Here is a 25683-nt window from a genome sequence, read left to right as displayed (position 1 = left end):
TGATTTCTTGATAGACTTAATTCAGTTTGATTCACTGGCCTGTTTTGCACTGTTTACCCTGGTAGGTGTCTTACTGGGTGCTTGGTACAGAGATACAAGCTAAGCACTGTCTATGTTTTCACTAGGCTTTTCTTGCTGATTCTCAATTAATTTGTCTTGTTGCAGCTTCAACAAAGGCATTCCCCCACCCCTCCCAGTAATTCTAAGCAACTTTGTCTGCTCCTTTGAAGGTTAATTTGACCTTCAAGCCTTTGGGGACTTGAGGACCACTCACCTTCCAAGTCTCACCTCCCACCCTCTAACACACCCTCCACATCCTCCCACTTCCCCAAGGAAACAGCATGATATCCTGGTTCCAACACATACCACAGTTGGTGCCTTAGTTAGTCACCATCTTAGAGTCCCCTCCTTCTCTTCTATAGAGGAGACTGTAATGCCCATCTCTCAGTGTTGGGTGAGGATTCATGCCTGTAAATCTTTGTCCTAAGAGCAGATGGACTCACATAGACCAGACTGCAGGAAAGAGACATACAAGAATCCGCAGCTGCCAAATGCCAAGCAGAGACAGAAGCTACTTTGAACTCAGGAAGGTCCTGGGTGTATAGTGACTTGTCTGTGCTGTTTGTGGTGCCTTTTCTGCAGCCAGCAGAAGAGAAGCACATGGCTCTTTCCCGTCCCCTCCAGGCTCCTTATAGTAGTGGATGGTGGCAAAGATGGGATGATGGTGGTGGTACTTACTGAGCATTCCGTGTGTGTGTGTGTTGTGTGTGTGTGTGTGTGTGTGTGTGTGTGTGTGGCAGTTAAAATTATTATCTCAAAATTAATGTTCAGAGAGGTTACATAGCACCCTTGAGCATGTAGAAGACAGGGAAGGTAGCTGAAATGATGCCTGTGGTTCCTCCAAACCTGACTTGAGACTCTGTTCATGGTTGGGTAGCTAGTATGCCAGGGAAATACCAATTTTATGTCTGTCTTCTAAGCAACAGCCAATGTTTGGCTTAGTTTTCACTGGTGTATTTCAATTGTCTTCCTGCGGGTAGAGAAACAGGTCTTGGAAAATTTAATCTAGCTGCCAGCGCTATGCCTAGAATTCAATTAAGTCCATAATTTCCAATTAATGGGCCTTTATGCCAAGATTGAGGTCATATCATTAATCTTGCTTTTATCTTAGGCTTTCCACTGTCATGATTTATAGTGAAGTTCAGCCAGTCTCGTCAGGGTTATAGGAGCATAATTAAGCCAGAAAGGCAGCCAGAACAGCTAGTTAATAGTTAATAGTTAATAATTAGTTAATAGCTAGTTAATAGAGCCAGGAGGGACCCCTTCCTTTGCTTGGTAAGCCTGTCTCGGGCAGCATGGATTTCCAAATGGATTTTCAACCATTTCCTGGATTTCTGATCTTTGTTTAGTTCAAATCCCCATGTGGTAAAATCTTCAGACAGGGAAACGATTCCACTGTCCCAGTTGGTGATCCATTGTGAGCAGTGTTCTAGTTAATTTAATGCCACCACATATACTTCCACCTTACGTTACCATTTAAGTGTAATGAACAGTAGGCTTTTACAAATGGTGGCTTTAATCTTTGTGATGATTCTATGAGGAAGGTGTCATAGGCTTTTTCTTTGCCTAAAGTTTATACAGATAGTAGATGGCCTTTCCACTAAATTGGTGGAAGAACTTGGCAGTTCCTACATGCAGACCATTCCTAAGTGCTTGTGTCTCTCTTTTTCTCATGGTTGTTTGCCCAATAGGATCTTGCCCACTTTCCCCTATGGGAAAAAGAAGATAGGCATGCATGGGCAAATACTACTTATGATTGCTTTCCAAGTGACAGATGCTTTTATGACATAATGTCATTATCTCATTTAAACCTCATAACACAAATTGAAGGAAGATACTATCTGCTCCCTTTTACAGTTGAGGAAACTGGGGTTTAGAGAGATTAATTAGTCTGCCTATTGTTACACAGGAAGTAAGGAAGGTCAGTGTCATGAATCCAGATTTGCAAAAGCTTAGCTCCTTTCAGTCACATCATTTGTACCAAATGCTTCTTCCTCTTTCCTTGTTCTCTAGGAGTGCTTATTGTTGGGTTGACACTCTTTGGGATAAGTAGCACATAGAGGGCCATTTTTTGAAAGCAGAAGGTCCAAAGAGAGGTTTGGAACCAACCTACTGTCTAATAGGTAAGCGTGTGCTCTTGAGATTTAGCTCACATCTGCTGTGTGCCAAGTCCAGACCCAGGTCTGTCCAAGTACTGGAAGCCAAGCCCTGTCATTGCCTTTGATTGAATTTGCAGTGTTTGGTTTTCCTACACGAGAGGGGAGTGGTCAGACCTTTATGAGAAGGTCTCCACAAGCCAATTCCATGCCAGGTGCTTTGTCCTTGACAGTAGTGAGACAGAAGGGTTGTGGGTTTTTTTGCCCTTCGGTAACAGATGTTCTTCCCAATGCTTGCTGTGGTTTGGTTTTGTTTCTTTGCCTTTTTTTTTTTTTTTGCTTTGTTTTGTTTTGTCTTTTGTTTGTCCCAGGATTCACCTTCAGAATGTTTCTGCATTCTCTATTTAGTTAGCATTTAGATGTGTCCTTACTCTGAGTTCACGTTAGCCTCATTTGAGCATCTTTATGCTTGGCACGACTTAACTACAGAGGTTCCCACTAACACATTTATTTGATAATTAGGTGCCGGAGGTACTGCTCTGAAATTTCCTTCAGGTGCCCTCAGACAGAATTATGGCTTTTGAAATATGTCCTAAAGGATGTGCTATCCCTGGGGGATTCCACTTGTCTGAGGCAATATTAATCTGCTCTGGGAACAGCTTCTTGGCCATCTGCTGATAACCATTTTTTATCATTTGTTATGTAAGTGTGAGGACCAGATTCCATAAGCAGCTATACAGAGAGCAGGTAAAAGTTCTTGCTCTTTAGCTTGACCTTCAAGTATTCTGGGATCTCAGCACCACCCCCCACCCCCCTACCCAGTCTCTCCTCCCTCTGCCTCTGCACGCCCTCCACATCCTCCCAGCTCCCTGCAGGATGTCCCCGTTCCAGGACTTGCCTCAGATACGTTACTCACCATCTCACAGTGCCCCTTGCTTCCTCACCTGTTTGGTGGACGCTGGGATACCCGTGTCTTTGTGCTCTTAGTGTGGTTCCCCAGGTCTGTTATAATTGGTGCCCAGTTAAGATCCCCTTCCTTTTTATCTATGTCCCTTTAGCCCGTTTCCACCCAAACTGCAAATCAAATACCACATCTTCCATAAAGCCTTCTTCTTTCCTACTTCCAGTGACGAGCATCCCTCTCTTCAAGCTGGGCATAAGCACTTCTGAACTCCTGTCCACTTTATATGTATATATATAAATAATATTTGGTGAGTCTGAGCAAGAGACAAGCAGTTAACAATTCTGGTGCAGCTCTATGAGAGATATTAGAGAAAAACACATTAATGACTTCAAGACTATGTTTCAGTGTTAAGTGGAAAAAATGACGGTCCCAAAATGCAGATAGTATGAGCTTACTTCTGTGTATGTGTATACAGAACATACAATATGTATGTGTGCATGTACATAAAAATGTAGAACGTAAAAATGTAAGGATACACGGTTCTCCAAAATGTTAACAGTGGTTACCCTTATTTGTTTTCTTATTTTCCCCTCTGCTTTAATTCTGTGTTTGTTTTTTGTTTGTTTGTTTGTTTTGTTTTTGTTTTAGTGGACCTCGGGTGCAGAGAAGTGAATTAATCATACTGCTTTGTGGTCTTTAAACTGCACGGATGCCTCTCTGGTTTGATTCTAGATTCTAGATTTCTTTTTTTTTCCTCCCCATCCTATCCTCATTTTTTAGCCATCTATTCTTTTTCTAATGCTCTGGATATGTGTCCTTGCGTGTACCTAAATTTTCCATGTTGAATATGACTGACCTCTGTATTACATACATCTTACGTTATTATGTAATTATATATGTATATTATGTATGTTATATAACAAAATACAATATAACATGTATTTTATATGCTGTATAAGAAAATGCAATATAACAAAAAGTTATATATATAACATATATACGATATATATATTTAAATCTGAATGAAAACCTTCAGAAACTGAAATTCACATCCTCTGTCTCATACCTTTTTCCCCCTTTCCCTCCCTTTCTTTCAACCTCACCATCACGTACACACATGCAAAAGAAAATTTCTTGAGCAGTTGTACTTCCAGCTCTAAAACCCCAGGATTCTTTATCCTGCAGATTAGTTGATCCCTCCCTTGAGCTCTGTGCTACATGGTTAGGCATAGAGTTCTCACTCTGACTTGTCCTGAATAATTGAGCATGCTTCCCTCCCTACTTCTTACTACAGCACTGCACTTGAGAAGAGAATGGCCATGGCAAGGCAGATAATCCTATGGGACCAAGGATAGTATTTTGTGGTGATTCCTTATCTTTTTCCAGACAGTCTGGATGCTATTCAAGTATATGGCAATGGGGACATAAGCTTTAGAGCTAAAGGGGTGTGTGGTGGTGGTGTGTGTGTGTGTGTGTGTGCATGTGTGTACATCCACACACATATACATCAAAAACTTATTGAATGTTTACATTTTAAATATGTGAAGTTCATTGTATTTCAATTTTATATATGTCAACAAAGCTGTTTTTTTTTTAAGTTAATTGTAATGGTGTTTGGAGAAAATCATTTTGTCTTTCTGATATATCTATTTGAGGCATGGGAATACATTGCTAATATCCCATTGAGTACTGAAATATGAGTGTAACTTGCTTCCTTTCATGGCCCAAGCAGGACTTCCACTTATGTTCTGATGAAATGAAAAAAGCATGGGTATTGTCATTAGATAAACATTTGTATACCCTAGCTGAGTAACCCTCTGTGAATGAAAATGCCTCTTTGAGACACATTTTCTTATCTGAAAAACAAGAGCAAAAATATCTCTCAGTATTGCGTGGGAGAGTGTACGTTCCTAGCCTAGCGCTTAGATTGTAGTAAGGTTCCTTTGGCTATGTGTGACATACGTGTGTGTTTTGTGTAGTGTGTAGTATATACACATCGACCCTGATTTTGTAAACAACAGACAATATCCATCTACGATAGTTGCTGTACCTCTGGAGAACAATGGTTGGATCTTTGTTTAAGAAGTCCACTTGCAGTGGGAACTCCAGGATCTCTATCCAGGAGGGGCTAAGATGAGACAGCCTCATGGAAGGAAAGGGGTTGAGAAACTCATCTTACAGCTGCATTTGAACAGCAAACAATGCTTTTCTAAGATTCTATGAATATCTGGGGGTTATTTGGGAGGACTGTTAGAATTCTCTAAGCCACCTTTTGAGATTTCTGTTGTCTTCCCTCTTTCCAAAAGGAGAACTGAAATGTTGATTTCAGTGTTGTTTGACTTTTGCTTCGCAGTATTCTTCAAGCAGGCCATCAGTCCTTTGCTATCTCTGTCCTCCCTCACAGACAGGGTCAGATAACAGTGAGGATGTTTTCTCTGTCTCAACAAGAAGGCTAGTCATTAAGGGAAATGTCATAGTCCATTTAATGCAATTTTAGCTCTGACCTTTTGGTTAGAGAAGGGAGAAAAAAAATTGATAACCCCTTACTTCCTGGAGTTGAGAGGCCATGTGGTAAGCAGAACCCTTTCTATTTCTTCAGAGTTCTTTTAGAGGTTCTGATCTTGCTAAATAGATTTGATCGTTACTATTTCATAATGGTGAACCTCTTTATTTGGTTCAAGTAAGTGTTTGAGAGTAATAAAACAAAATCTTTCACATAGATCTCTTTTTCTGGCACACCGTAATTAAAATATTTGTTGAATCAAATTAAGCAATATCCATGTATCCGTTGTTTTATATGAGAGTATATAGAATTTGGACTGACAGCTGTAGCCTGATTCCAGTGATCCATGCGGAACAAAATGTGTTAACATCCATTTAGCCGGAATTTCCCCAGCATCAACCCTGTGCCTTGCTTTTATTCTACACAAAGTCAATTTTGGTTTCATGGTAGTCTTCATTTTGATTGCATTTCTCATTCTTTCTTCTCTCATCATTCTTTCTTTTATATGTTGGATTTTTTCGGTAAAGAGTAGCTAGTGATGATTATTTAATTATCTCCCCTTATCTATCTGAAGATAAAAATTTCTCCTTGGCCTTTTTAAAAAAATTTTTTTTAAGTATTAGCCTTCCATACAGTAAAGCTCTTGTTGAGTTTCATGAAATTCCCATCTCTCAGGCAAGAATGCTCAGTGGGTGTTTGAAGATACGGTACTGCAATCAGAAATTCAGAGAAGTGTGAGGGGACAGTAAAAGCATTTGGTTTTATTTGCTGTCTACATTTAGTCAAAGGCCAAGTCTCTGCCAAGTTGAGCTGCTTGGTCTTTCTTGCCACCCCTTCCTTCTTCTTTCTTATTCCTGTATTCCACAGCAGCCTGGTTTCATATACATTTATTAAGCGCCTTCTGTGTATCAGGTATTGTGCCAAGATTTTAGGGGGCTGTAAAGAAGTGAAATATTGTCCGTGTTATTGAAGACTCAGAATCATTGGGATTGAGTGTGGTGGGTCAGACCCACTCATAAATAATTCTTATTTAAGTCAGACTGCCTAAATTCTAGGATGGGGGTCCAAAGTGAGGTGGGAGAATGGGGCCATGAGAGACAAAGTTCTTTTAAAAGATGTCAGGATGGGAGGTATATAAGAGCAGAGGCTTTGTTTGGATCCAGCCAAACTTGGGTTCCATTTCATTCTGCCATGGCTGGGACTAAACTTCACCAAAGCCTCAGTTTCCTCAGTGGGACTCCTACCTGCCACTGTGCTTAGTGTGAAGGTCTAACTCCATAGTTTATGGAAACTGCTCAGCAGAATGCCTGGAGTATGTGTTTAATAGACGGCCTTTTAAAAAAATTCCAGTCTAGTTAGCATACAGTGTTATATTAGTTTCAGGTGTACGTTATAGTGATTCAACACTTCTCTACATTGTTCAGTGCTCATCAAGATAAATGTGCTCTTAATAGGTCTTCACCTGTTTTACCCATCCTCCCCCCCCCCACCTCCACTCTAGTAACCATCAGTTTGTTCTCTATAGTTAAGAGTCTGTTTTTTGGTTTTGTCTCTTTTGTTCTTTATTCTGTTTCTTAAATTACACATATAAGTGAAACTATATGGTCTTTCTCTAACTGACATTTAATTTAGCACTCTTCTCTAGATCCATGTATGTTGTTGCAAGGGGCAAGATTTCATTCTTTTTTATGGCTAAGATTCTACTGTGTCTGTATACCACATCTTCCTTATCCATTCATTTATCAGTGGACACTTGGGCTGCTTCCATAATTTGGCTATTGCAGATAATGCTGCAATAAACATAAAGGTGCATGTATCCTTTTGAATTAGTGTTTTCATATTCTTTGGGTAAATATCAGTGGAATTACTGTGTCATATGGTAGTTCTATTTTTTGGGAGGCCCTTCAAACCTTTTTCCACAGTGGCTGCACCAGTTTACATTCCTACCAACAGTGAAGGAAGGTTCCTTTTTCTAATACATGACCTTTTAAAAACGATGATAGTGTCTGGGCTGTCTAGGTGGCTCAGCCAAACGTCTGACTCTTGGGGGGGGGAAGTATAGCTCCCTTTTATTTTCTAAACAAATATGGGCACATATAGCTATTTAGCAGGTGATAATATTTATTACACAAATCATTCTAATTTTCATTTCTTTGTTGTTGATTTTGGACATTCTTTAGAGTGTCCCTGTCGCTAAATATTCACCATTGCTGAGCCGCTGTTTGACATAGGGAATGGCATCAGATCCTTCCAGCGGCTTCCCAATTAATTTGATTGTCATAAGAGCCCCAGGACCTTATTACGGTCAAAGAAGGGCTGGGTGTACCATTGATTTGTCAGGGCCGTGATGCAGGTGGATACTAGCACTTCCTACATGGTCTGGGCCCTCAAAGCCCGAATTGTTGGCACCACCTGTTCTGTGGCCTGTGCCTGCCAGCGCTGAGCTCTCTGGAACTGCTAGTAGGTGCTGCACATGCCCAGGCCTCTGCCCCCACTCATTAAAGCAGCTGCCAGATCTGTCCATGTCTAGGATGGCTGCCGTGCAGTGACTTGTAGTTTTCTAAGTGACTTACAGTTTTATTTTTAAAAAAAATTTTTTTTTTCAACGTTTTTATTTATTTTTGGGACAGAGAGAGAGCGAGCATGAACGGGGGAGGGGCAGAGAGAGAGGGAGACACAGAATCGGAAACAGGCTCCAGGCTCTGAGCCATCCGCCCAGAGCCTGACGCGGGGCTCGAACTCACGGACCGCGAGATCGTGACCTGGCTGAAGTCGGACGCTTAACCGACTGCGCCACCCAGGCGCCCCAGTGACTTACAGTTTTAATAGTTCATACTGTGTGCCAAATAGTGTGGAAGTATTTCAGTATTTCAAAAACCAGTACCACTGAATCTGTGTGAACCTGGATATTAGCATAGCACATAATAGTTTCCCATACCAGCCACCAGATCACTTCAAGATGAGATGAGGAAACCCCAGAACTACGAAGAAGTTCACCTCTGTTAAACATTCAGGATACCGAACTACTGCGAGTGAGGAGTTTACATGTGCTGTATCTGAAGCTCTGGAAAGAGGTTCTGTCCTTGTTGTCCAGTCTGGCTTTATCAACCCTGACACTGAATGGCATGATCTTTTTTTGCTGAGCCTGTGAAATTTTGCTGGAGACAGCCTTTTTCACCGCTTAATTCTTTCCATTCCCCAGAGCCGCCTGGTAGCTATCATTTACTAAGGGCATACAACACAGCAGGCAGTATGCTAAGGGCTTATAGAACTTTCTTGTATGGTCCTCACCACAATCCTATGTGATATTCTCTTAATGCTTTCCGTTTACAGATAAGGAAACCAAGACTTTTATTAGTTGCTTAACTTCTGCAGGCTACACAGCCAGCTGTAGCAGAAGTCGAATCCAAACCAGGTCTAGCTGCTTAAAGCCTATATTTGACTGTGGTGGCTTTGTTCCTTTCCTAGCCTCTTGTTGGCACAAGGAATATTGTTTTTTTTGTTTTTTTTTGTTTGCTTAAAGTTATTTATTTTTCTGTGAAATTGCTATATTTAATTGGATTCTTGTGTATTTTGTGGCAGGCAATCCAATGACTCATTTACATGAGAGCTGAATTTCTAAGAATTAAAATAAAAATTCCTGGTTGTTTTAGAAAATCTCACTATTTAAAAATCACATTGGGGGTGCCGGGCTGGCTCAGTCAGTAGATAATGTGCCTCTTGATCTTAGGGTCATGAGTTCGAGCCCCATGTTGGGTGTAGAGATTACTTAAATAAATAAACTTAAAAAAATCATGTTGACATGCATGGTCTCACTTGATCCTTTTGATGCCATGAGACCTGTAGGAAAGTTTTTGTTCTCAATTTGTTCCCATTTACAGAGGGAGAAGAGGTCTGAGAGGAGTACAATATCATGCTTAAGGCCACAGAGTTTTTAGGTAGAAAAGTGAAGTGTTCAGTCAAGACCTGTCTCCCCAGTGTCAGGCTTTTTTCTAAGCTGTCCTGAACTAGGGTGTAAGAGGAATAAGGTGTAAGCAGCCTTTGATTCTGGAAGCCAGGGCAGTGGGCTTTTTCATGGTAGATCTAGTTATTATCCCCTATGTGATCCATTTCTCTAATTGCAGGAAGCCAAGAGCTGAAAAGTCTGCTATAAACAAGGAAGGATGAAGCCTTCTGTGATGATGACACTGGTTCTCTGCTTCTTGCTGAGTGTCCTGGAGAAGGAATAGTGTTTTCCTAGGATAGGAGCTAATAGTGCATCTCTGCAAGGTCCCAACTTTGTAGAAGGTAGGAAAGGACATTTGTGGCATTATAACAAATAAGTACAGAAAATCATGTCCCCTTGGTGAAAAGGAGCATGAACACGAACAGATAGATCATCATGTCAAAATTCAGGTTTATCAGTCACCCCTCAAATGGGCTGAACGCTATGACAACTCAACATGACTAGACCTGGATGACAGAGGTGTTCCAGAATTGAGAAGGTGATGCTCTACAGGATTGTCTTTGTGGAGGCTCAGAGGACCTAATGAGAAAGGCTGATAGCCCAAGAACTTCAATTTTGCCAAGGGTCCTTTGCCATCTCTTTCCTGTCCTGATGTATTGGATTAGCTTGAGTGTTCTCACCAGAGCTGAGACAGTTACTACCCTGATGAAGCAGGGTCTTGGGTCTTAGAAAAAAAATCAGGTACTGAAGGATACTCCTGGCAAGTTTCCATCCCACTTGGAGAGTGAAGGCTCCACACAGGGCTCTTTGAGGGCTTGTGGACAGTGTTGGCCTCCATCTTACAGGCGGGGCTGAGAAACCGTTTTGTGGCCATGAACTCTGATGAATTGTACACAGAGGATGGAGGTCTCCACAGCCACTGAGGACTGACATACTGAAGCTTAACAGCATAGCATTTGGCTGTTGTCTTTATTTTATGTAGCTTGTTTTTTTGCTGTAAAACTTATTAATGTGAATTATAGAAAATTTAGACATTCTAGTTCAACAACAACAAAACATCACTTATCATTCTCTTACTTAGATATCATTGCTGTAATTATTTTGAAAATGTAGCAGCTAAGAGCCTAGACTATGGAGCAGCCTGCCTGGGTACAGATTCTGGCTTTACTATCTCTGGGACCTGGGGTGGGTCACTGATGTGTCTTTGCTTCAGTTTCCTCATGTGGAACATAGGGACAGCAATGGTATCTCCTTCATAGGGTGGTTGTGAATATAAAGAATTTCGATTAGTGCCTGATACCTAGTAGGCATTCAGTAAGCTTGACTTGTTATTTTTATTTTATGTTCATTGAATTGTCTAAATTCTTTCTCTAAACTCAAATAATCTTCTTTTGCAAAAATGAGATTTGACTTTGTGTGTTTTGTATCTTGCTTGTTTTTTACTTAATTCTTTGTCATAAGCCTCTGTACTTTTCTACAAAGTGGTTTCAATAGCTAATTTTGTGGCATTGTTAGAGGTGCTCACCCACTTCTCTTACTGTGGGAGAGGTACATTATTTATAGTCTCTCGCCTTTATAAACAATACCTCAGTGAATATCTGGTTTGCTAAATCTTTGCATACCATCCTTTTCTTTTGATGGCAGTACTTTATGGGGGAGCCTCCTTTCTTGGGGGCCACTAAGCAAAGTTGTATGCAGCCTAGGGTGCCATGGATACATATTTATGTGAGCAGTAGGAGCATACACGGAGAATGTTCCAGGTTCTAACGAACAGCGCGTGCAGCCTTGGAGATGGTGAGAGTCTGATTTTTAGATGATCAAATATTTGTATCTTTTAATAGGTTGGTACCATGGAGCTCTGTTCTAGCACATAATACAGGTCTAAATTTTCTATAATTTACATTAATAAGTTTTACAACAACAAAAAAAGTTACATAGAATAAAGAAGTTCATAATACTTTTCATAATAGTATTTTCTTACGGCTGACAAATCATTAAGATGTTAATGAAAAGTAGCCACACCTACTTATCCTATTTCATAAAGTCAGTTAAGACCAGCCTTAACACTTGTGCTAGTCTTCTTAAAAATATATTCTAGGGGCGCCTGGGTGGCGCAGTCGGTTAAGCGTCCGACTTCAGCCAGGTCACGATCTCGCGGTCCGTGAGTTCGAGCCCCGCGTCAGGCTCTGGGCTGATGGCTCGGAGCCTGGAGCCTGTTTCCGATTCTGTGTCTCCCTCTCTCTCTGCCCCTCCCCCCGTTCATGCTCTGTCTCTCTCTGTCCCAAAAATAAATAAACGTTGAAAAAAAAATTTTTTTTTAAAAATATATTCTATTCCAAATAAGTATTAAACCAGCTCAAATATTTTTTGGAATGAAGCATGATATAAATACAGACAAATAGCTAACTCACAGTCCAGTGGGAAGCAGAGATTCTCTCCCAAGAGATACAAGCTTTGTGTCACTCACTCTCCAAGGGAGAACCACTCAGATTCTACCTGTGGTGAGTTCCCATGACTTGGGAGCAGTTGGGATGCTGTGTCTTGTCTCCTAAATTAGGAATCCTAGGAAAAACTTGTGTATCCTTAGAAATGACACGGGGACAGGGTGCAGTTTTTTTTTAGCGCTGGTCTTTGGTGGGTTTACATTTTAAAATGACAAGACAGCATAGAATAAGAATCTACTTGGAGCCTTCCGGGCACAGACCTGGATCTTTCTCTTTGGATGGCACTCTCATGCTCTATCAGCTCTAACCTCGCCACCTCCCACCCTCTAAGACCCACAAATCCCTGAGGAACCTTTAGTAAACTCAGGGTGTTTTCCCACTAGTTGCCATTTAGTCATAGCATTTAGAAGTATGTTGGAGGTGGCAAGGTTTGGGTTCCTCAGAATGCAAGTATTTTCAACCAGCTAGTGCAGGGATTAGAAAACTTTTTCTAAAAAGTGCCAGATAATAAATACTTTAACTTTGTGGACCATGAGGTCTCTGTGACAGTGACTCAACTCTGCCATAGTAGCATGAAAACAGCCACAGACAGTATGTAAAGGAATGAGTGTGGTTGTATGTATGAGTGTAATAAAACTTTACTTATCGATACTGAGATTTGACCTTCAAATAATATTCACCTTATTAAACATTTTCTCCTTTGACTTTTTCCTACCATATAAAAATGTAAAAGCCATTCTTATTTCACAGACTGTACAAAAATAGGCAGCAGACTGGATTTGACCCATGAGCTATAGTTGGTCAACCCCTGATCTGCAACAGCCGTTATTTTTCTTCTGCCTTCTGTGTATTACTTTCTGATTTCACCATTTCCCTCTACTGTGTCATTTTTTTTGAAGCCCCTCTGTGCTTTCTCTCAGCTGAGACTTACATAGCCTTTGGAGAATCTATTCTTCTGGCCCTCATGTAGCTCATCAGGGAAAGCCAGAATACCTACCTAAAAGAACCATTAGGGCAAATTCAGATAACGTCCTTCTTCTCTTTTTTGTGTCCTAATTTGACATATAATATGGGTATATAAAGGCTACAGGTAGATTCTGCCAAGTGGGTCTGGTTTCTGCAGGGCTCTAAGGTTCTAATCAACAGTGGGTGCAGCCTTAGAGATGGTGAGAGTCTGATTTTTAGATGATCAAGGATATTTATATCTTTTAATGGGTTGGTACCATGGAGTTCTGTTCCAGCACAAAACAATAAATTATATTTAAAAAGAAAAAAAAAAGAGTCCAAGAGAGGTCTGAACAATCAATTTGGTGTCATCTCTTAGAACAATGGTATATAACAAGGGTATTCAGGCTGGAGTAGAAACTTTCGATGGAAATGGGGGAATTACAAACATTTTATACCACTCTATCCTCAATATATTTAAAATGAAAACACAGTACAGATTTTTTATGTGAGGATGTGTTTAAAGGGAAATAATATGCTCTATGTCATAGAGAAACAGAACCCAGGAGGACATTCTCTGATCTGTAGTTATAGTCCTAATCTGTGGGGCTGCCCATCAGATCAATTGCTGGCATTTTATTTAGGGCCGTGAAGCAGTGGGGGCGACACAGGCTGTCTGCCTAAATAATGAGATTGGTTTGGTTGGTCTGACAGATGCCGTGATTTATGGGAGTGTTTATTGTGGGGACATCTGCTGCCGAGGACAGCCAGATGAAAGGCATACAGGCGGGAGGTGGAGGAGGGCAAGGAACAGGGGAGGGGTGGTTGTGTGTAAGGCAGGTAAAGACCACCCCAAGTACAGCTGTTAGAACGGAGCTGCTATGAAGCTGTAAAATAGTGGGAGATAGTAGAAGTAGCCCGGGCTTTGGATTGTGCAGATCTGGCTTTGAATCCCTGGCTTTGCCACTAGTCAGCTGAGATTTTAGGACAGTTGCCTCCTTTCTTTGAGAGTTCATTTCTTCATCTATAAAATGGGGATAATAAACATTCTACCTCTTTCCCACTATGTGAAATTGTGCTAACAAAAAAGTCCAGAGTTCCTGTACATAGGGGAACTCAGTTAGTGGTAGACATCATTCATATTTGTCCATGTGTCCACTTGTTTGTTTATTCACCAGCATCGATTGTTCTTTGCAATTTCTAATAGAGCCGTATTTTCAAGCAGATGCCTAATGGTGACTTAGGCATTAATGGCTTTTGTGATGAGGATGAAAGTACACAATAGTCAGCAAGTATTTATAGGTATATGTATTGCTATTCAGATGGCACATAAGAGTTTATTGGGAACCTGAAGTATGATTTAAAGAACAGCTGCCTGGGGCTGCCTGGGTGGCTCAGTTGGTTAAATCTGACTCTTGATTTCAGCTTAGGTCACGATCTCACTGTCCGTGAGATCGAGCGCTGTGTTGGGCTCCATGCTGACAGTGTGGAGCCTGCTTGGGATTCTTTCTCTCCCTATCTTTCTGCTCCTCCCTAACTCACACTCTCTCTCAAAATAAGTAAATGAGCTTAAAAAAATATAAAGAACAGCTGCCTGGCCAATAAACACAGTGAAAGATACACAACTTGCTAACTGGGGAAAAATCATAAAACAAGACCAAAATGAGATATTGCTTCACACTCACCAGGTTGGTAAAATTATAAAGTCAAACAATAACCAAGTGTTGTACAGCACTACTAGTAAGAGTTTAAACTGATATGACTACTCTGGGAAATAACTGGTCAATATCTAGAAATCTGAAAATGTGCATATCCTTCTTGCTAGTAAATTCTACTCCTACATATAACCTAGAGAGAATCTCCTGTATATAATCAAGGCAATGTGTTCATAACCACATTGTTTGTTATAGTAAATGACCCGACCGTCCATCAGTGGGGTAATGGATCATACTTTAAGTGAGATAAAGTTACAGGTAGCACCATCATAGAATAATTTTAAATCATAGTGAGGAAAGAAAGAAAATTGCAAACACAAAACCATTTATAAACAGCTTTAAACATGGAAAACAATATTAATATATTATTAATGGATAATATATGGATATTACTTATGGATAACTACATATATAATAAATGTTTAAAAAAATTTGGAATGATACATATCAAAATCAGAATAGTATTAGGGAATGAAAGAGGGATGTGATTGGAAGGGTTGCCTAAGGCTCAAATCCAAACCCTACCATTTACTCACTAGCTGTGCACCCTTGAACAAGTTTCTTAAGCTCTCTGCCTCAGTTTTCTGATCTGTGAAAGAAAATAATATCTTCTTCACAGGTATGCTTTGAGGATTAAATGAATAAATATTGGTAAAATGCTTAGAATAATACCTAGTAGATAGTTCAGTGTTACATGAGCGTTCGTAATTATGGTTCTCATTACACGAATCTTTTATCTTTTATTTATTAAAAAAACCTTAGATATTGCAATTTTTCATTTATAAATGTTTCAGTATTTATTCTGGTAAGTGAAGACTGTTGTTGAACATAACTACAGTATTATTACCCCTAAAAAAGTAACAATAAATCTTTAATATCAAATACTCAGGAAGTGCTCAAATTCCAGTCGCCCCATAAATGTGATTAATTTTTTATAGTTTGTTTGGATTAAGTTCCAAACAAGATCTGATCTTTTTAAAAAAATTTTTTTAATGTTTATTTATTTTTGACAGAGAGAGAGAGAGAGAGAGAGCATGAGCATGAGTGGGGGAGGGGCAGAGAGAGAGAGACACAGAATCTGAAACAGGCTTCAGGCACTGAGCTATTAGCACAGAGCCCAATGCGGGGCTCAAACACACCGACAGTGAGATCACAACCTGAGCTGAAGTTGGATGCTCAACCAACCAATTGAGCCACCCAGGTGCCCATTGGCTGATTTGTCTCTTAATACATTTTGATCTATAGATTCCTCCTCCAACTTTCCTTTTTCTTCCAATTTATTTTTTTCTAGCTTTATTGAGGTGTAGTTGATATATAAAAATTACACACATTTAATGTATACATTTTGATGACTTTAAATATGTGTGTATACTTACGATACTATTACCACAATCTCCAAAAATCTCCTTGTGAAGTATTTTTTTTATATGAACACTTAAGATGAAATCTGTCTTCTTAAAATATTTTATTTATTTTTTATTTGAGAGGGAGAAAGAGAGCATGAGTGTAAGTGGGGGAGGGGCAAGGGAGAGGAGGAGAGAGACTCTCAAGCAGGCTCCATGCCCAGTGCAGAGCCTGAGGTGGGGCTTGGTCCTGTGACCCTGGGATCATGACCTGAGCTGAAATCAAGAATCAGAGGCTTAACTGACTGAGCCACCCAGGCACCACCCCCCTCCTTAACATATTTTAAAGTCCATTATAAATATTACAGTTTAAAATAAAGTAAATAAATATTACAATTTTTAAAAAAGAAGAGATGTCATCATATAGTTGAAAAGTGAATAATGATTAAAATAACATAAGAATTTCAGGGTGTGACATAATAATAGTTAGCTGCAGTCTGTTGGCCCCTAAATATATTAGGTTCTATGCTAATAGTTTTATATGCACTTATTTAACCTTTCCCTATGAAGAAGGCACTATTTTTATCCCAATTTTAGAGTCAGGAAGAAAGAGGCTTATAAAGACTGTTACTTCCAGGGTGTCTGGGTGGCTCAGTCAGTTAAGCCTCTGACCCTTGATTTCAGCTGAGGTCATGATCTCACAGTTTGTGAGTTCAAGCCCTGGCAGTGCAGAGCCTACTGGGGATTCTCTGTTTTCTCTCTCTCTCTCTCTCTCTCTCTCTCTCTGTCCCTCCCCTGCTCTCTCTCTCCAAATAAATAAATAAACTTAAAAAAAAAAAAAAGACTGTTACTTCCTTCCCAAGGTCACACAGGAGTAGCAAGGCTGAGCCAGAACCCAGCTGAGAATGACTCCTGCTCTTGACTGCTAGGCTGAAGAGGCTACCTGGCCATTGTTTACATTAGCTTCCTCTATGCAGGTTCCTTCTTTCTTCCTGTATCAGCCTTTGAAGCTAAGTTGTGTTATGATGAGGAACATTCCCAAAATGGAATGGGGGTGCTTCTAATAATAAAGGGTTGGTCATCACTCATCCTGCATGTTCATTGAAGGTCAGCTGGGAGCTCTGCCACACAGTTTCCTATTCCAGGACCTGGGAGTCCTGGACAGAGCAGCCATGATCTCAAACCTTGCCAGTCGCTAGGGCAAAGAAAGAGAGAGACAGGGACAGAAACACAGAGAGGGAATGAGAACTATGGGGAGTTTCACACTCACAGTTAAGTGCTGTATCCTGAGTGACACACAGTACCTACCTTCACTGACATATCACAGACTAGAGTGGTGGTTTTCAACCAGGGGTAGTTTTGCCTTCCAGGGGATATGTGCCAATGTCTGGAGACAATTTAGGTTGTCCCAGTTGGTGGCAGTGGGGTGCTACTGGTGCTATCTAGTGACTAGGAGCCAGGGATGCTGCTAAATACTCTACAATGTACTGGGCATCCCCACCCCCATAGCAAAGAGGTATTTGGCTCTAAATGTCAATGGTGCCAAGGTTGAGCTAACCACAAGGGACCAGAAGGTACAATTTTGTGAAGCTGTAAGGAATGAAAAACTGAAATACTTGATAAATAATACTGATGATCACCATGCATCTAAAAACTGTTAAAAGGCCCCTGAGAGGTTATTTTCCATGATGGACGTGAAGAATGACTTAGCGGGAGAGGCATGAGATGAATCTTCTAACACATTCAACTCCCTCGCAGGGCAGAGGAGGCCCCTGCACACACTTCTAAGCTAAGCTGCTCTTCCTCTGATGTGGGCGTTGTCTCAGAGAAGTATAATGAAGGCCACATGGACAATTACATTTTTTCTAATATTCATGTTAAAAAATGAGACTTAGCAAAGCGCTTCCCTTGGTCTCCCAGGCCCAGCAGCACTGCAGTAACCCAGAGTCAGTAAGTTCTGAGAGCGAGCATAACTTACAGGAATATCTTTCCTGGTCTGCGTATGTTATGGGAATGAAGAGAGATCGTGTAGTCTGTGTATCAGCTCCATTTCTGTTTTTCATTGGCAGGTGCCTCATCCCCAGACATGGAGCCCAGCTATGGGGGAGGTCTCTTCGACATGGTGAAAGGAGGTGCAGGGAGGCTCTTCAGTAACTTAAAGGACAACTTGAAAGACACCCTCAAAGACACATCTTCCAGAGTTATACAATCTGTTACCAGGTATGTTCATTCTTCCCAGTTAAGTTAATGGACCTCCGTGCCTCCAAAGGATCTGGTTACCTGGTTACCAGCCAACTGATTTTCTGGCTCAAGGACTGTCAATTTTGTGATATAATTGCATGGAATCTGATCAACCAAGCAATGTCACTGAAGCCATAAAGTTGAGGCCTTCAGAAGCTACAAGCATAGGCCAGGAGGACTCAGTGCATTTTTATATTAAAATATACTGGTTTCCATCCCTGTCTTTTGAATCCAGCATCCTGGGTTCTAATGCATTATCTGCCCTTGTTAACCATGTGATCTAGGCAATTTAATTAACCTCTCTGAGCTTGACTTTTATACTCTGGTAGGATTCATATCTTTGGTTGGTTTGAGAATTAAATGAGAAGTTAAATGAGATAATAATGCACATGCAATCTGAAAAATACTCATTGGATTATAATGGAAACATTTATTTTTTGTATCTTAGTAGCTCTTTGAATCTTGTTTAGTGGAAGACATTTTCTACCCTTCTGCTGTATGAAAATTCTTACAAGCAGGGCATATGAATTCTATTTTATTCTTAGGTATTAGAAAATTCTAAGATCACTTTAGGTTGTAATATGCAGTTTTGAATCATAAATTCAAATGTCAAGCCCAAAAGATTAATCAAGATTTTAATCTTTGTTCAAAGGCAAAATTTATCCCTTACCAGCAATTGCCAACCAGGGCCTGGTGGACAGAGAAAAGATATCCCTTGTTGTTTCTCCATCACTTCCTTACCTACCCTCTCACTGTTCACACTTACAGGAGATGTTCAAGCAGGCAAAGAGGCTGGAATAATCAGTGTTAATGAATAAGCACTGTTTTCTATTCTGAGCTTGATTCTGTTCAGGAAGTGTCACCTACAAAGGGTATTGGGGTACATCAGTTGGAGTGGTAGATTTACGCTCCTGAGGGTATGGGTTGCTTCTCTCAACAATTATCCTTTGTTAGAGAGAAGGCCTTGAGCTAAGTAAAAACGCCTACTGGATGAAGTGTCCAAGTCATGATGGGCAAGTGATCGAGAGGGGGATATCCTGGCATATTTGGATCACTTTAATGAGCACCCTTTCCTGTCTTGCTTTTAGCTACACGAAGGGAGATTTAGACTTTACTTATGTTACCTCCAGAATTATTGGTAAGTTTCTCATGTTTATTAACAGCTCAGCTTTCAGTTGCTGCTCATTGCAACAGCATACCCATTTAACCGATATTCTCTCTCTGTGATCCCTCCTAGTGATGTCCTTTCCTCTGGACAACGTTGACATAGGATTCAGGAATCAGGTGGATGACATCCGAAGCTTTTTGGATTCCAGACATCTTGACCACTACACGGTGTACAATCTGTCACCCAAGTCTTATCGAACTGCCAAGTTTCACAGCAGGGTAAGGAGTTTTAGCACTGGGATGCCATGGTTGAAGATGTAACAGGGTATTTTTCCCTTTAAGAGATATCCTCAAAGCATTTGTCCTCAGACACACAAAGCTGATAAACTATACACTCTGGACACTTCTAGCCACGAAGTATTTATTAGGCTGCTACAAAATATTTTGAAGATTTTCCTTGGGTGAGGACATTTGCAGGAAAAGTTTATCTGTCAATGAGATACCATATAATTTGGGGTCTCAAATCACTTGTGGCTGTTTGCTTAGTTGTTAGGGCACATTGCTCTGAGGCTCAGTTGGAGATGGAGCTGCTATGGAGGGCAATTGGTGACCCTTCTACTGTAACACTAATTATGCCCTTAACCTTCCCTTATTGCTACTTAGGTGTCATGATGCATCAGTGTCGCTAGACCAATATAGACACCACTCAGTATAATGGAAATAGCTCTCTGACATTCAGTAAAGGTGCTTTTTTCATAAGTAGAAAATAGCACACAAACAGTCCACACTGTGGGTTTGGTAATACTGTTACTAATATTTGGAGCTTTTACACTGTCCTCTGAGGTGGATGGAGACCTGGGGCACAGAGAACTAAGGTGACTTGCCCAAGACCATTACCACTAGCAGGTGGTCTAAGGCTTGTTTGTGTTCTTAACCATTGCTCTGGGCCGACACTATTACTTGGGAAAGCTGGCTTATCCTCTTAAGGAACTTTTTGAATAAGGCAGGGAAATATTCCTAGTTTCTGACTGGTTGAGAAGCCATGAGTGTTGGCTTAGGTTTGAATCTGATGTGAAGTCTGATCTTTCTGGTCAGGGAATTCTCGATTTATTCACTGAATTAAGGCTTTTTCTCTTTCCAGAACATTTTCAAATATTTTGATTTAGCCTTAGATGTGATTGGTTTTGCAACTACATCTGGGTCTATTCCTAAATATAAAGGGTTTTCCACACAATGGACCCTTGAAAAGTGAAAATTTATTTTAAGTAAGCAAAATTATAGCTGCCTGTCCATCCTGTGTATCTCAGCTTTGATGTTAGAACACATTTTGCTCCAATTTTAGTTGCCATTGATAATCTTTGGGTTTCAGCTTCCAGATCTGTAAAAAACACAGGAAGGTTGGTCTATATGTTCTCTAAAGCCTCACCTGCCCTAATGTTCAATGACATAAGGGACAGTTTTGCTAAGGACTCTCTTTTCCGTGAAGGTTCCCAGAATAGGCAAGAGGAAACCTGGTGGTTCTCAAATGTTAGTGAGCAACAAACCACCTGGAGGGTTGGGCAGACACCCAGGCCCAGAGTTTCTGCTTTAGCAGCATAGGAGAGTGATGGGAATCTGCACCTGCTAACAACTTCCTGGGCGCCACTCCAACTGCTGCCCTGGGGACCACTCTCGAGAAGCACTGATAAAACCATTCTGAAGCAGTTTGGTCTAAATTGCTGCTCTATAATGGAGATTTTAAATGCAGCTCTTTTAAATTCCCTATAATTAACTGCCTTTCCCACTCTTATCCCATCTATTACCTGATTCAGAGCAAGTGAATTAACATCAAACAGAATGTGGGTAGATATTCCATTTCTAACTCAGATGCAAATCTTTTGGATTGATTTCTATTGTTTGAGAGTCAATGTCATCATTTTCATAACTGAAGAACTGTGGAACACCCTTCACAATATTCCATAGAAATTTTATTTAATCATGGAAGATCTGTGATAATCTGGAAAAATTTCCCTCTGAAAGTAAATAAAGATATAATTATCATTGTAGAAACATTCATATGTATGAAGATGTCTCTTTGTGTAGTATTTGTTTTTTCTTTTTTTTTTAAATTTTTTTTTAACGTTTATCTATTTTTGAGACAGAGAGAGACAGAGCATGAACGGGGTAGGGTCAGAGAGAGGGAGACACAGAATCTGAAACAGGCTCCAGGCTCTGAGCTGTCAGCACAGAGCCCGATGCGGGGCTCGAACTCACAGACCGCGAGATCATGACCTGAGCCGAAGTCGGCCACTTAACCGACTGAGCCACCCAGGCGCCCCTGTTTTTTCTTTTTAAGTTTATTTATTTTTGAGAGAAAAAGTTCAAGTTGGGGAGGGGTAGGAAAAGAGAGAGAGAGAGAGAGAGAGAGAGAGAGAGAGGGAATCCCAAGCAGGCTCAGCACTGCTGGCACAGTGCCTGATGCAGGGCTCAAACCCATGAGCCGTGAAATCATGACCTGAGCTGAAGTTGGATGCTTAACCGACTGAGCCACCCAGATGGCCCTTTGTGTAGTATTTGTAAAAGCAATCTCTATAAAGATATTTAAAGCAAGGCATCCATTAGTGCAACTGCATATTTTGTGACCAGTCTTAACAGTCTTACCAAAAGACCAGGACTTACATATTGAACATCTGTCCTGGGCTGCCCTCATTTGCTCTAGAAGAGCAGGAGGGATGTTTATTTTATTTGCTACCTAGGAGCGTGCTTGGCATGGCTAATACAGGTTTCTCAGAAGAATGAATGTGCCAAGAATTGTTAAACATATAGATATAAAATAAATATTTGGTTTTTGTTCTCAAGACACTTAAGCCTAGCTGAAAAAGAAGCCAAGACATGCTAAAGACAAATGCAAATAATACAATCCATACTAAGAGAGTTTGGGGAAAGGAGACAGCAGTGAGAGCTGGACCTTAAGGCATGAATAAGTCTTGCTTACTTATGACCGTAAGTGAAAGGAATAGGGTTATTTCCTCTCTGTGCAAACCGTAGAATGTGTCTTACGTAGCTCTTCATGATCTTGTCTTAGCCCTGCCTCTCCAGCTTCTTTTCCACTGTTCTCCATGGCCTAAAAAACTCTATACTCCAACCAGGGAAGACACATGCTGTCTCTTTGCATGAGCTGCTCCCTCTTCCTAAGAGGCCCCCATGCGACACCCCTCACCCATCCTAACAGCCTAACTTTGCTAAGGGGAGGGTTTCAGTATACCACAAGTCTTTTCCAATTCTTTTCTCAGAAACACAGGCTTGCACTACCTCTTTAGCCTCTCTCAGATAGTCCTAGAACTTGGCAGAATGCAACTGGACCCTCCAACCTAATTGGTTCTCTCAGCCCTCAGTTGTATCTCAGGAAGACAGCTCCCAAACCTTAGTATTTTCATCTGAGCTCTGTTTTGGATTTGGCTGCATCTCTTTTCCAGGCCACAGTCCTTTCTCTCCCCAGCACTAATGCTGTGAATTGATTTGCATCTCATTATTGCATTAGGTTCTCATCTTCCAGTGCATGAGGGCTAGAACCATTTCTTCCTCCTTCCAGGATAATGGAGTTCTAGGTCTGCAATTGAATCTTATTTTATTTTTAAAATATTTTTTTAAATGTGTATTTATTTTGAGAGAGAGAAAGTGTGAGTAGTGGAGTGTCAGAGAGAGAGAGAGAGAGATGTCCCAATGTCCCAAGCAGGCTCCACAGTGTCAGCACGGAGCCAAACGTGGGGCTCGATCCTACAAACTATGAGATCATGACCTGAACCAAAATCAAGAGTTGGACCCTTAACCAACGTAAACCAAATCTTATTTTATTTTATTTTATTTTTTATTTTATTTTTAAATTTACATCCAAATTAGTTAGCATATAGTGCAACAATTATTTCAGGAGTAGATTCCTTAGTGCCCCTTACGCATTTAGCCCATCCCCCCTCCCACACCCCCTCCAGTAACCCTCAGTTTGTTCTCTATATTTATGAGTCTCTTCTCTTTTGTCCCCCTCCCTATTTTATATTCTTTTTGTTTCCCTTCCCTTACGTTCATCTGTTTTGTGTCTTAAAGTCCTCATATGAGTGAAGTCATATGATTTTTGTCTTTCTCTGACTAATTTCACTTAGGATAATACCCTCCAGTTCCATCCATGTAGTTGCAAATGGCAAGATTTCATTCTTTTTGATTGCCGAGTAATACTCCATTGTGTATATATATCACATCTTCTTTATCCATTCATCCATCGATGGACATTTGGGCTCTTTCCATACTTTGGCTATTGTTGATAGTGCTGCTATAAACATGGGGGTGCATGTGTCCCTTCGAAACAGCACACCCTTGGGTAAATGTCTAGTAGTGTAATTGCTGGGTCGTAGGGTAGTTCTTTTTAGTTTTTTGAGGAACCTCCATACTGTTTTCTAGAGTGGCTGCACCAGCTTGTATTCCCACCAACAATGCAAAAGAGATCCTCTTTCTCCACATCCTTGCCAACATCTGTTGTTGCCTGAGTTCTTAATGTTAGCCATTCTGACAGGTGTGAGGTGGTATCTTGTGGTTTGGATTTGTATTTCCCTGATGATGAGTGATGTTGAGCATTTTTTCATGTGTCGGTTGGCCATCTGGCTGTCTTCTTTGGAGAAGTGTCTATTCATGTCTTTTGCCCATTTCTTCACTGGATTATTTGTTTTTTGGGTGTTGAGTTTGATAAGCTCTATAGATTTTGGATACTAACCCTTTATCTGATATGTCATTTGCAAATATCTTCTCCCATTCTGTCGGTTGCCTTTTAGTTTTGCTGATTGTTTCCTTCACATTTTTATTTTGATGAGGTCCCCATAGTTCATTTTTGCTTTTGTTCCCTTGCCTCCAGAGACGTGTTGAGTAAGAAGTTGCTGCGGCCAAGATCAAAGAGGTTTTTGCCCGCTTTCTCCTCAAGGATTTTGATGGCTTCCTGTCTTACATTGAGGTCTTTCATCTGTTTTGAGTTTGTTTTTGTGTATGGTGTAAGAAAGTGGTCCAGGTTCATTGTTCTGCATGTCGCTGTCCAGTTTTCCCAGCATCACTTGCTGAAGAGACTGTCTTTATTCCATTGGATATTCTTTCCTGCTTTGTCAAAGATTAGTTGGCCATACATTCGTGGGTCCATTTCTGGGTTCTCTATTCTGTTCCATTGATCTGAGTGTCTGTTTTTGTGCCAGTACCATACTGTCTTGATGATTACAGCTGTGTAGTATAGCTTGAAATCTGGGATTGTGACGCTTCCTGCTTAGGTTTTCTTTTCCAAGATTGCTTTGGCTATTCGAGGTCTTTTCTGGTTCCATACAAATTTTAGGATTATTTGTTTTAGCTCTGTGAAGAATGCTGGTGTTATTTTGATAGGGATTGCATTGAATATGTAGATTGCTTTGGGTAGTATTGACATTTTAACAATATTTGTTCTTCCTATCCAGGAGCATGGAATCTTTTTCCATTTTTTTGTGTCTTCTTCAATTTTTTTCATAAGCTTTCTATAGTTTTCAGTGTATAGATTTTTCACCTCTTTGGCTAGATTTATTCCTAGGTATTTTATGGTTTTTTGTGCAACCATAAATGGGATCGATTCCTTGATTTCTCTTTCTGTTGCTTCATTGTCAGTGTATAGGAATGCAACCGATTTCTGTGTGTTGATTTTATATCCTCCAACTTTGCTGAATTCATGAATCAGTTCTAGCAGTTTTTTGGTGGAATCTTTTGGGTTTTCCATATAGAGTATCATGTCATCTGCCAAGGGTGAAAGTCTGACCTCCTCCTGGCCAATATGGATGCCTTTTATTTCTTTGTGTTGTCTGATTGCAGAGGCTAAGACTTCCAATACTATGTTGAATAACAGTGGCAAAAATGGACATCCCTGTCTTGTTCCTGACCTTAGGGGGAAAGCTCTCAGTTTTTCCCCATTGAGGATGATATTAGTGTTGGGTCGTTCATATATGGCTTTTATGATCTTGAGGTATGCTCCTTCTATCCCTACTTTCTTGAGAGTTTTTATCAAGAAAGCATGCTGTATTTTGTCAAATGCTTTCTCTGCATCTATTGAGAGGATCATATGGTTCTTGTCCTTTCTTTTATTGATGTGATGAATCACATTAATTGTTTTGCGGATACTGAGCCAGCCCTGCATCCCAGGTATAAATCCCACTTGGTCGTGGTGAATAATGTTTTCAATGTATTGTTGGAGCCGGTTGGCTTATATCTTGTTGAGGATTTTTGCATCCATGTTCATCAGGGAAATTGGTCTATAGTTCTCCTTTTTAGTGGGGTCTCTGTCTGGCTTTGGAATCAAGATAACGCTGGCTTCATAGAAAGAGTTTGGAAGTTTTCCAAATCTTATTTT

At 40.5% G+C, this 25683-nt stretch overlaps 1 protein-coding gene across 4 annotated transcripts in view; it reads left to right on the top strand.

Annotated features, from left to right (window-relative positions):
• The window catches only part of DNAJC6 (DnaJ heat shock protein family (Hsp40) member C6), a 148740-nt gene that overhangs the window by 82909 nt on the left and 40148 nt on the right, over positions 1 to 25683 (top strand). For all 4 annotated transcript variants that reach the window (XM_047084990.1, XM_047084988.1, XM_047084987.1 and 1 more), the window contains exons 2-4: positions 18026 to 18176; positions 19286 to 19335; positions 19435 to 19583. In XM_047084990.1, the coding sequence (XP_046940946.1) occupies positions 18043 to 18176; positions 19286 to 19335; positions 19435 to 19583 (333 nt within the window). In that variant the 5' untranslated portion in view covers positions 18026 to 18042. The remainder of the gene's footprint in view (positions 1 to 18025; positions 18177 to 19285; positions 19336 to 19434; positions 19584 to 25683) is intronic.

This window comes from Lynx rufus, unplaced genomic scaffold, assembly GCF_022079265.1.
Source record: "Lynx rufus isolate CCGP_SWC_20201006 ecotype Redwood Valley unplaced genomic scaffold, mLynRuf1.p SCAF_2, whole genome shotgun sequence".
NCBI lineage: Eukaryota > Metazoa > Chordata > Mammalia > Carnivora > Felidae > Lynx > Lynx rufus.
The sequence above is the reverse complement of the archived record's forward strand: the minus strand, read 5'-3'. Positions and strand labels throughout refer to the sequence as shown.